This window comes from Cibotium barometz, chromosome 54 (genome assembly GCF_041138505.1).
Source record: "Cibotium barometz isolate CiBa-2024 chromosome 54, ASM4113850v1, whole genome shotgun sequence".
Classification (NCBI taxonomy): domain Eukaryota; kingdom Viridiplantae; phylum Streptophyta; class Polypodiopsida; order Cyatheales; family Cibotiaceae; genus Cibotium; species Cibotium barometz.
Window position 1 is genome coordinate 9,825,172 of NC_141099.1, and position 11,114 is coordinate 9,836,285.

General features: G+C 40.1%; 1 protein-coding gene across 3 annotated transcripts; it reads right to left on the minus strand.

Annotated features, from left to right (window-relative positions):
* Positions 1–753: 753 nt before the first annotated feature.
* Positions 754–6,214, minus strand: LOC147607839 (putative glycerol-3-phosphate transporter 1). 3 transcript variants are annotated; one of them, XR_015264645.1, is made up of 4 exons: positions 4,157–6,214; positions 3,275–3,851; positions 1,047–1,344; positions 754–854 (listed from the first exon to the last, which is right to left on the minus strand). XR_015264645.1 is itself a non-coding variant. In XM_086790185.1 (4 exons), exons 2-3 carry the CDS (start codon positions 5,307–5,309, stop codon positions 3,316–3,318), a joined length of 1,689 nt encoding a protein of 562 aa, XP_086646311.1. In that variant the 5' UTR covers positions 5,310–5,312; positions 5,422–6,078; the 3' UTR covers positions 754–1,344; positions 3,275–3,315. The 3 variants fall into 3 exon arrangements, 1 of the variants encoding a protein (XP_086646311.1); XR_015264644.1 differs by having other exon boundaries at positions 754–875; XM_086790185.1 differs by having other exon boundaries at positions 754–1,344; positions 4,157–5,312; positions 5,422–6,078.
* Positions 6,215–11,114: the final 4,900 nt, after the last annotated feature.

An 11,114-nucleotide genomic window follows, 5' to 3' on the forward strand; every position in this document is an offset into this window, starting at 1 on the left:
CCCACAATGCAAGAGAAAATTGTTGCACTTCAAGCGAAAATAGCAAATGAGTGTGATCATAGACACAAGCTAGAGCACAATATTAAGCGTTCAAAGTGTAAAGTGATTTTTTTTATTCTAATGAAGAGGAAAGTGAGCATGCTAGAGACATAAGTGATTTTTTTATTCTGATGAAGAGGAAAGTGATCATGTTGACACACTGTTAAGGTTACATTGCAATCCAAAGTTCTTGAAAAGACTCAAATATTAGCCAAAAGGCATTCACTTTCTAGAATTATAATGGGAAGAAAGGCGCTCATATGCTTATTACATTACATTGCTAAGTCAGTCATATGATTACTTTTCAGGCAAAAATTTCTCAAAAAAAAACAAGATTAGATGTGCTTGCAATCATTTGATTAAAAGTGCTTCCTTCCGGTGGAATGTGATTAAGCAGGGCAAGCATCAACCATCTCGATTTTTCCACTGGAGAATGGGAGTCTGAATGTGTTCGCTGATTGGTGGAGGGGCTGGAGAGTACAGCCCGAGACCATGCCGGCGACATGGCAGGTCCTGTGCCAGCACCTCCACCAGCATGGATATAAATGATAAACCATTTTGCATACTAACATTATTATAATGCTTGAAAACATGGATCTTCTGACATGGGCAGGAGCTAGGCCAGCAGATCTTAAGTACTCACAACAATCAGGGAAAAGGAGAAAACAACCGCCGCAACATCGACACTGTTTGCATTCATGTGGATGCCCCTCATTTGTGATCTTTTCACTGTAAACTTTCCTCATATATAAAGTTTGTGTGCATCTTACACAACAATTTGTTCGAGTCTTAGAACGAGCTTCTCGCTTCTGAACCTGGCTCGAAAAACAAAAAAACTTACACAACAATCCATTTAGTTACAAAGACTTGGCTTAGGCTTCATCCCTCCAGGTATGTGAATAAGTGTGCAAAATTTTAAAAAAATAAGGATGCATCTTGTGCATGTGAGGTCCATCTATATAAATGTGAAAAGTTATGATCTACAATGTTAAAATTGAATAATTTACCTCAAGCATACTTTGAGAATTTTGAATTTACACTCAGCATATTTTCCTACTGCCCTAACAGACATCGGAGAAACAATAGAAACTCCTTTCCCAAGCCTCCAGTTTGAAAGGTTTGGTTTTAGTATATATGACACTGTTGAGAGAAGGCTAAATCCTTCATGGTGTTCCACTGACCAATGGTGTGCTATTCCTCAAGTGGCTGTATACTGCTGCTCATGCTTATAGTATGTGCCCTCATCCGATTTCACATCATAGCAGAGCCTTCACAAATTTGCAAGATGTGTAACATCTCTTAAACCTGCATAAACATGGACTAGCATGACTCTCTCTCTCTCTCTCTCTCTCTCTCTCTCTCTCTCAGAAATAAGACTGATCATACAACATTCCCTACCACAAAATGGGTGAGTTCAAGCTCTCACATCTATAGGAAAAAAAGTAAGGGACTGCTTACACAACACTCCTTGCCCATGATAGGTCCATCCTTGACAGGGTGGGCCCTGCCTGGGTGGTGGTGCAACCAGCCTATACATCATTTCCTGCCCACAATGGGCAGGAGCCAGTCCGAGGCACAAATGGTGACATGGTGTTCAGCGGAAGTAAAATGGAGGCAGAAAATGGTGTTCAGTGGACACAAATGGTAGCAGAGTAACTACATAAAATGGTTCAAGTGGAGTAATAACTATCCAAGCATGTCATCACATATGCATGGTGAGTGACTTGACATCTAGAGATACACCAAGCAAGATTATCAACCTCAAAAAAAAAAAAAACATTATTCTCTTTGTGCACCATCTCAAGAACCAAGTAAAGAATAATTAAAACAAATAGGTTCTCCAATTAACAACATTAAGCTGTAGCTTGTAAATCGTTGCCAAATAGACATTGTCAAATAAACGCTTGCAGAATTTGATTGTTGCCTGTTGGTTGACATTTTTGACAAAAAAGAGAAAACCGGTGTCGCTACCATCGATGCCAGTTGCACAAACAGGAAACGTGACAACGCCGTAGGGATATATAGAATGGGACGACGTGACAACTATGACTCCCATCCTTCTTCTTGAACATAAGTACCAGAGCTCAAAATGGCGAGAGACTCGGATGGATCAGTCCTTTAGCCAAGCTGGTGCTGATTAGCCCAGCATAAGAGGCATTGCATGGGGTGGGAGAAAAAATTTAAACAAAGGAATTGTACGTTCTATCAGTCCATGGTTTGTACTTGCATATGTTAAACATAAATTTGAAACTATTGGTGGCATACTATACACACCAGACAAAAGAACTCCTTGCAATCAACAAAAAGTAGGGTCTCCAATACATCAGAGCTTTGATATCAAAAAGTAATACAAATGCAACCCCCCAAGAAGTGGAAATGAAAGCTATGTAGCACAATCAAGGGAAAAGCCTACAAACACTGCAAATGACCTTGCTGCTAAAAGCAAGCAATCTTCTAGAGAGAGAGAGAGAGGAGTCTTTTTATGTCATGGCAAAGCTAGTGGACCCATATGATCCAGATGATGGCACTAAAGTGCAGGGAACGGGACCTGAACCTGGAATATCTCAGTTAAGATCCCAAAACTTAAACCACTACACCAGCCTGTGAGTGCACACAATTTCTGCAGCTGCTGCCAAAAAGGCTCATGAGAACAAGTGACCGAAGGCCCCTGTGGGTTCACCTAGATGGTCCAACCTTTATAAAGTATTTGAAAAAAGATTGTCATACACGGTAACTATTGGTAGACTATCAGAGCATTGGTGTCCACCATCCAACCGATTCTGAGCAGCCATAATCCATTTAACTAAATCTGAGCATCGATTGTCACAGCCTAAAGGAACCCAGAAGTTATAATATGTGGCCTTGGAATATCACATCTCACCAATCCTTGATGCCAAGTTAACACCCCCTTCCTCCCCCTCCCCTTCTTCCAGTTTTTTGTTTTTGCAAACATGCGTACATACATACATATTCTTATTTGTTAATAATCAAGGAAAGATAAATTTGAGGTCAGTCTTGGTTAGAGGCACACTCTCTGAACCAAAAGCAAGCATCATCAACGTTATGGCTTGAAGGAAACAGGCAAGCATAGTAATCTCAACATTCCTCGACACAATGAAGACAACTTGCACATTAATATAGTCAACCCTCTTGGACATAAGCTTTATGTGTAACCGATTTATAAAGCTCTTAGTGCTAAGAACTATGTACCTTAGGATGAGAGACAGTCCTGTACCTGCTTAGTATCGGTGTCCATGCTCTTGCTTGCCCATATCATCAGCTCTCACTGGAGGCCGCCTTTTCTCTTGTCATCAGTTCCCTCACCTCTGTTATCACAAGTTTTGTCAAAAGCAATCCTGCGAACAAGGCGGACATCATGAGCATGTAAAACACCGAGTTCCATCCCGATTCAGATATGTAGCCAGTCAATAATGGTCCCACTGCCGCTCCCACCGATCCAGTGCCATCTATGATAGCAGTCACAGTTGCCAAAGCTCTAGAGTTTCCCTTTAAAGATTTATGGGTGCCAAGGTCAGCTGAGACTGCTGTGGTGATTAGGGCATATGGCCCATTCACAAACATCCCGGCCACAAACATCAGAGTAAGGTTTAGCCATAGAGAAACCGAGCCGAGGATACGGTAGAGAAAAAGAGCCGGTATCGAGAAATACATGAATGATGCTGCTGTTGTAGCACTTGCCCCCATCCTGTCTGATATGTAACCAGCCACTATACCCCCAAGCACACCACCAATGTCAAAAACAGTTGAAAGGTTTCCAGAGGTTGAGTCAGAGAGATACCTGCCCTCTATCTCTGCAAGGGCAAACAAAAAAAAAAAAATCATGTTTCCAGCACTTCACCATGATGTTTTTCACATGCACATCCATACCTACTCTGTCTATGTCCTTACAAAGCATATCCTTTTCTGGCGACGATGCTTAAGCGAAAACGATGGCAGCTTCCCAATGCATATGTCAAAGTGTCTCCTCAAAACATGTGAGCTCTACCTCTTGTATAGCTTTGACCATATATGCATAATGATCGGCTCTACCTCTTGTATAGCTTTGACCATACATGCATAATGATGGGCTGGAATTATTTGCAGCATGTATGCATACCTGTGTGCCTTATGTAGAATGGCAGCCAATATAGGAACGTATAGGCCACGAGTTTGGTGAAGAACAAACACAAGGCAAATGGTGCCACTCCCGGTATGGTCCAGGCCCTAAAGAAACTCACAGCAGTTTCCTGCTCGTCCTCCAAGTCACGGGTTTCTGCACCATTCAATAAGGGTTGAGAATTGGAGTCCTGCAACAGGCCGCTTTCGGGATCAGTCAGGACCGCGGCAACATCCTGATCCTCGTCAACTGCTGATACTTCGTGATTACTATGTTCACTGCTCTCATGGGGTGAAGGAAAGCCAACTATAACAGGATCCACAACCAAGAACAAGAAAATTAAGAAGCCTCCGGTAGCTATGCTTATGCCGGGCACAATAAAAGACCATCCCCAACCATACTGCAACATGGCAGAGCAAATCAAAGATCCTAGAATGTTCCCCACAGATGTATGGGCATTCCAAATACCCATAATCACGCCCCTCTTTCTTTTTCCAAACCATCTGGCCACAACAGTTACGACTGAGGGCCATCCAGTGGCTTGAAAAAAGCCTGCAATGATCTGCACAATAAAAAAATAGCCAAGCCAGTGTATGTTCCACCAGTAGGCCATGCCAAAGAGGGATACACAGATGCCACTGCCAATCATGCCAATAGTAAGGAACCATCTGTTACATAGCCGATCGCCTAGATGGCCGGCGAAGTACATGCCTATGGCATAGGATGCAAGGAAGGCCACATCCACATCACCAAGCAGAGCTGTACCCGAGTCTGTGTTGAAGGGCGCCCATCCCTGCAGAGGCCCTGCACCAAATTGCACAGATTCAATGCTTTGGGGGTGCCCAAGGGCTCCATTGCTTTGAGGACGCCCATGAAAACTTTCATTGCTCAGTGGGCGCCGATCAAGAACTTGCTTGAGAGGCCAAGGCACATGGTAAGGGTGCTTAAGGGAGTTACTTGTGCTGTCTGATTGCAGAACATCCTTAACTATGCTTGTAGGCTTTCTTGAGGCATGGTAGAGAGTGTAAGCTATGAAGGTGAGCAGAAGGACAGAGGTTCTGTAGGCCTCATAGCTGAACTCTTTGGTTCTGATTCGCCTCAGAAACTTGATTCCAGGCGGGATTTCTGATCGGCTGAAGGAGATGCAGCCCATTTCCTGCTTCGGGAAAAACAAATATATATAAGATCTGAGGCACCAATACACCCGTTAACCAGAGAAAGGCTCAAATTCAAAGAGAACCAAAATTGGAGTGATTGTGGGAAACCTGATGGGCTCTGGGTGCATTGATTGTCTATGGTTTGGCTGTATATGTTGTTGTGCTATACAAGTTTACAGCTTAGTACTCTGTGGCTATGGCCTGCATACTCGATTTCTGATAGAAACACTTGGTTTTGCCACCCTCCTACGGCCTGTGGCATCTCATGTAGAGGGTCGCGACTCTGTCAAGAAATGATAGCCTCTTGGCTCAATTCCTCATATCAAATAAAAGCTTGCTTGCTTGCTACCATGCAAAGGAACCTAAGGTCTCCAACGCTTAATTCAACCCCATAGCACCTTGCTTATGGCAAAGGGAGAAAAGTTCCAAATTAAAAAAATCAAAAGCACTCGGGCTTTATTTTTTTATAAAGCTCCTCCTCAAATGGTGACACACGTTCATTTGGTGTGGTGAAGGTAATTCTAAAATTATTATCATTACTAAAAAGTGCCCAAAACCACCATTTCCAAAAGCTTTAAGAGCAATCCCTCTTCAGCACAGGAAAATAAGGAGGAGGTGGTCAGACCACAGATTCAAATCTCATGTCCACTAGCATCAGGCTCCCGGTGGTGAATTGTTTCCATTACAACACGAAACCAGAGTTTTCTTTTTCTTCACACTTTTTTCAATAAAGTTGCCATGATGCAAGAATTAGAATGCTTTAACAATAAAAGTAAAGGGTATTTCAAAGGTGCAGATACACCAATTTTCTTCACACACACACTAGATACTTTGCCTTAGTGTAATACACAATACTTCATCAACAAATGTGTATATGCCAAATTGTTAGAGAGTTTGCCTTAATGTAATACACAATACTTCATTAACAGATGTGTATATGCGAAATTGTTAGAGAGTTTGTCTTAATGTAGTGGGTCCTAGGTTCAAATCTTGCAAATTGCAGGGCGACTTGTTTTTTTGTAAGATGTCCTCTGCTTAGTTTGACCTCCCTTGGCCAGAACCTTTTTTCCTACATTAACATCTATGACATTTATATTCTCTAATAATTTTATGTCATATCACCCTCGCACTTTGCTCCTTCGTGGAACCTAGCCTTACAAAAAGTTTCATATAAGGCACTAAAAGGTATGTGTAAATGTCTTTGCATAAAAGTTTACAAGAGTATATTACATCACAAGTTGTTAATTAAGATCGTATACCTTGTTTTTACACTTGAAATCATGAGCATGGAAGCATAAACTAAAAGAACTGCATGATGATGATGATGATGATGGTGTGTGTGTGTGTGTGTGTGTGTGTGTGTGTGTGTGTGTGCACGTGTGTGTGTGTAAAGGGGGGGAGGATATGTGTGTCTCTGTGTGTATGAGAGACAAATATGTTTTTGTGAGAGACAGATATGTTTTTGTCCCAATTGTCTTCTTTAATAAGCATTAAATCTACTTGCAACTTAACTAGTAAAATTATCATAAGCAAAGTGATTATAATCAAAGGGATTTGCTTGATAATACTTACTTGCACGAGGTTATGCATTTAAGTTTGTATCCAAGTAATGAGCCAATAGAAAACTAGTTTAAGATTTAAGTGTGTGATGATTGAGATATATTAGATGTAATTAATGCTACATATCATGCCTTAGCCTACCATTCTACGAGAAATTGATGTGCTAATTGAAGTTTGGATTGTGATTAGTAGTGTACTTGTGGACTAGAACCATACTCTCTTTTTTGAGTTATTTATATGCCATCTTCTTTTGACATTCAAATATGTAGGCTAGTGAGAATTTTTGAAGTTATTAAAAACAAAAAGTAGCATGTTTGGACCCATTGACTAATAATAAGCAATGCTTTTTATGGTGATTTGTCAAGTTGTCTAGGTCCTCTGAGAGGTGAAATCCATGATTATTGCAAACCAAGCTACAAGATGTAGTGAGTAATGATCCAATTTTTGTTATGATGGTGAGAAGTCTTGACAAAAGGAAGCCTAGGCATTAGAAGTTGCTTTGTAAGATCTATTTTGAGGACAATTACTGCCACGTACTGATGTGTGCTAAGTGCTACTTTGCAAGGAAGGCAGCTACCACCAATTGCAATTAGAGATTGCTATTAGAGAGAAGAGCTTAGATTTACTAAGCATTACTATTATACAAATGTGAAGGTCATGTGCATATGAGGGGCGATGTGTCATGGCATATATCATGCGGAAGGTATTGGAAAAGCTAGCTTTATTTTTTGAAATGAAGACTTGAATAAAACATATATACTTTTTAGGGAATTTAGCATGTTTTGTGACAGCATTGGAGAAGGGTGAAAAGGGGAAAAAATGTTCGAAATGTCAGAAACCAACCATGAGGTGATATACGTCAGAAACCAACATGAGGTGATATATGATCAAGATCATGTTCGATGAATAATGGTAGCTACACATTACAATGTGGTGGAGAAGTCCTCATCTAGGTTTCTTGTGTGAATGGATAATAAATAATAGATTGATTGGATGCAAGCCCTATGAGGCATTGAGTCCAAGTTGTTGGGCAGCTAGATTGTGATGTGGTTGAAAAGTGGGGCTAGCATAAGAACAATTGATGGTTGCACAAGCAAGGGGGGAGTATATTCGTGAGAAGATTCGGAATCTGGAAGGGATATTCGGCTACCACATGTCTCACATCCGCATAATGGATAGAATATCCAATCATCGCAGCACAAAAAAAAAAAGAAAAAAAAAGGCAATAAGCAACCTCAGGCAACGTGGCATGCCGGTCCACATCAGCGCACGCCAACCTACACAATTAGCAGCTTGCCCACGTCACGTGCCCCACATCATCATGCGAGTTTGACTTTAACAATTCGTATCGTACGAAACCTTATTAATTAATAGTCCTTCGCAATATATTATTTTTACGCGTTAATTTATTAATGTCTAATAAATTATTAAGAAGTCGCTCGAATACCCTAAGCTGATTTACATACCTTAAGTATGTAGATCAATGTCTCATAAATAATTAAGAAGTATCTTTTTTTGGACCAATATTATATATCCAATCATCGCTGCGCAAAAAAAAATAAGGGAAAAAAAAGCAAAAGGCCACCACCCTAGGCAACGTGGCATGCCGGTCCACATCAGCACACGCCGACCTTAGCAGCTTGCCCACGTCACGTGCCCCACATCATCATGCGATTTTGACTTTAACAATTCGTATCGCACGAAACTTTATTAATTAATACTTCTTTGTAGTATATTTATTAATGTCTCGTGAAGTGTCTTAATTCATATTCACTCGAATACCCTAAGTTGATCTTAAATCAATGTCTCATAAATACTTAAGAAATATCTTCATTCACTCGAATACCCTAAGTTGATTTACATACCCTAGGTATGTAATTACATACCCTAAGTATGTAAATCAATGTCTCATAAATTATAAGAAGCATCTTCATTCACTCGAATGCATGCATTCAGCTCGGATTTTAGATTTCTTGGAAAATTTTTTCTTTTGTATTTGAAGATGAGAGATGGAACATGATTCGCAATATGCTGAATGGAATTGAGGGTTGTAGAGTCGGGATATGAGATGTAACTGCTTTTTGGTATATTAATATATATTTATATTGGTCCCAAAAAAAGGAGCATCTTCATTCCCTAAGTTGACTTACATACACCATGAGATTTACGTATTTGAAAGGTTACCAAAGTTCACATTAACATGAAATTATAGGAGAGAGAGTTTTTCACGTAAGTTGTGCTCTTTTAGTGGTGATTGTTGCATCCCACTACTAATATGCTATTGCCCATTGCTTTCCAAGCCCCACTTTTCTCTCTTTGTTCTCTTTTTGAATAGGACAAAAAACCAAGTGCATTCATACATACATTATTACATATGCACAGTACATATATATATATATATATATATATATATATACATACATTCAAACAACATGTACATATACACAGGTACATGTGCACACACTCGCACGCACACACTTTTGCGCAAAATAGAATGTATGTATAACAAGAATGATGACGAAGAACAAGAAGAAAGAAACCTTCGAATAGCCTGATCTTAGCTAGTACTCGTTTTGCTTCATCATATATGACCTCTCTCGCGATGAGAAGAAAACAACCTCAAATAGCCTATGTATGTGTGTGTGTGTAAAGAATTAAGATAGAACAAATTGAGAGAGAGAGCGAGCGAGAGAGAGAGAGAGAGAGAGAGAGAGAGAGAGAGAGAGAGAGATGCATGCACACGTAGTAATAAGTATCGTTACATATATTATTTCTTGTTTTTTAAGTTTTAGCTTTTTTTGTTCCTGACTCCACGCTAACGAGTCATCCTCTTCCTCGCTTTCTTTCGTTAGTATATTGAAGCTTATGCCTTTGATCCATTTCTAGCACTTTTCTTTAGTTTTCTTGATTTTCTTGATGTTCGTGATTTTCTTGAATTCTCTCCAAATCTTCTTGGAAATCTTGAGTCTAACAAGGAATTGCTTCAAGCTTGGAGGCTATGGCTAAAATGGTGATCAATTCTTACATATTTGGAAGCATTTAAATGATCAATAATTGGACCAAATTTGAGGTAGTTTTGTGGGAGGTGGACAAGTTTTGGCCAAGTTGAGTGTGTTGTGGACAAACTTGGTGTGGTGTGGACCTGCTCTTCTTCTCCCCTTTCTTCCCTCCCACGTTTCTGAAATTAGGGTGGATTGGGAGCACCTTTCATCACTATTGAGGCTTGGAATGGCTTTTGGGAGATCATTAGCAAGGGATTGAAGGTTCAATGGGGCGAAATGGTGGCCGCTTACTCCTATAGCCTCACAGCGCATTCACGAGCTCGCCGCCAGCGTATGGAGTGATTCCAAGCACCATAATCTCCAAAGCTTTCTTCATAATGGCATTTCTTCATGTTTGAGAGCTAATATGGGCTACAAAAGCTGTGATTGGCATAGTTGTGGCTACAACAACGCAAAACGAGTTGCGCCATTGTTTAGGGTTTTTTTTTCTTGAAGAGGATTAGGTTTCTTGGCCACATGCTTTCGTGTTGGATTGCTCTCACATTGATTAGCATCATAACGTTGCAAGAAGTGAGCTATTTCTTGATTCCATGGTGAATTAGGGGTTTTCATCACGAAACCACCATTGGCCATTAATACACGACATTGGGAGTGCATAAACATCATTTGATCAATTAATGATGTTATTATGCAAGCCATTTCATCACATTGGCCATTGAATCAATCTTAGGTCTCAAGATTGGGAAAAGTTTTGTGGAGAATCAATCATTCCTACTCTCTTGAGAAATATTGTGGTTGATTTCATGCATTTTGGAAACTCTATTGCCTTGTCACTTGTCAATGGATGCTTCACATGCTTAATTGCATATAAATAGCATGTCTTATGTGCTAAATCTTTGCAAGGTCATATGCTATAAGAAGCATTGATGGGAATTATTGGTGCTAAGCAAGGCAAGGGTGTTAAACAATTGATTCTAATTACTTTTGGATGTATTGGGATCATTGAGAGATTATTGGATGAGCATGAGTACATGCTTGAGCATATGAACACTTGTAAGAGCATGAGTCATGAGATTAAAATCAAATTGTAAGTGATCTCAACCATCTATTCAAGATTCAATCACTCTACACATCACATTATACTACACTTTTTATTTCTAGTCACTAGTGATGTGTGAGGATACCTCGATATTTGGAGGATAGACTGGAGGGAGCATGGTTTGAACTCACTGTGCCGTG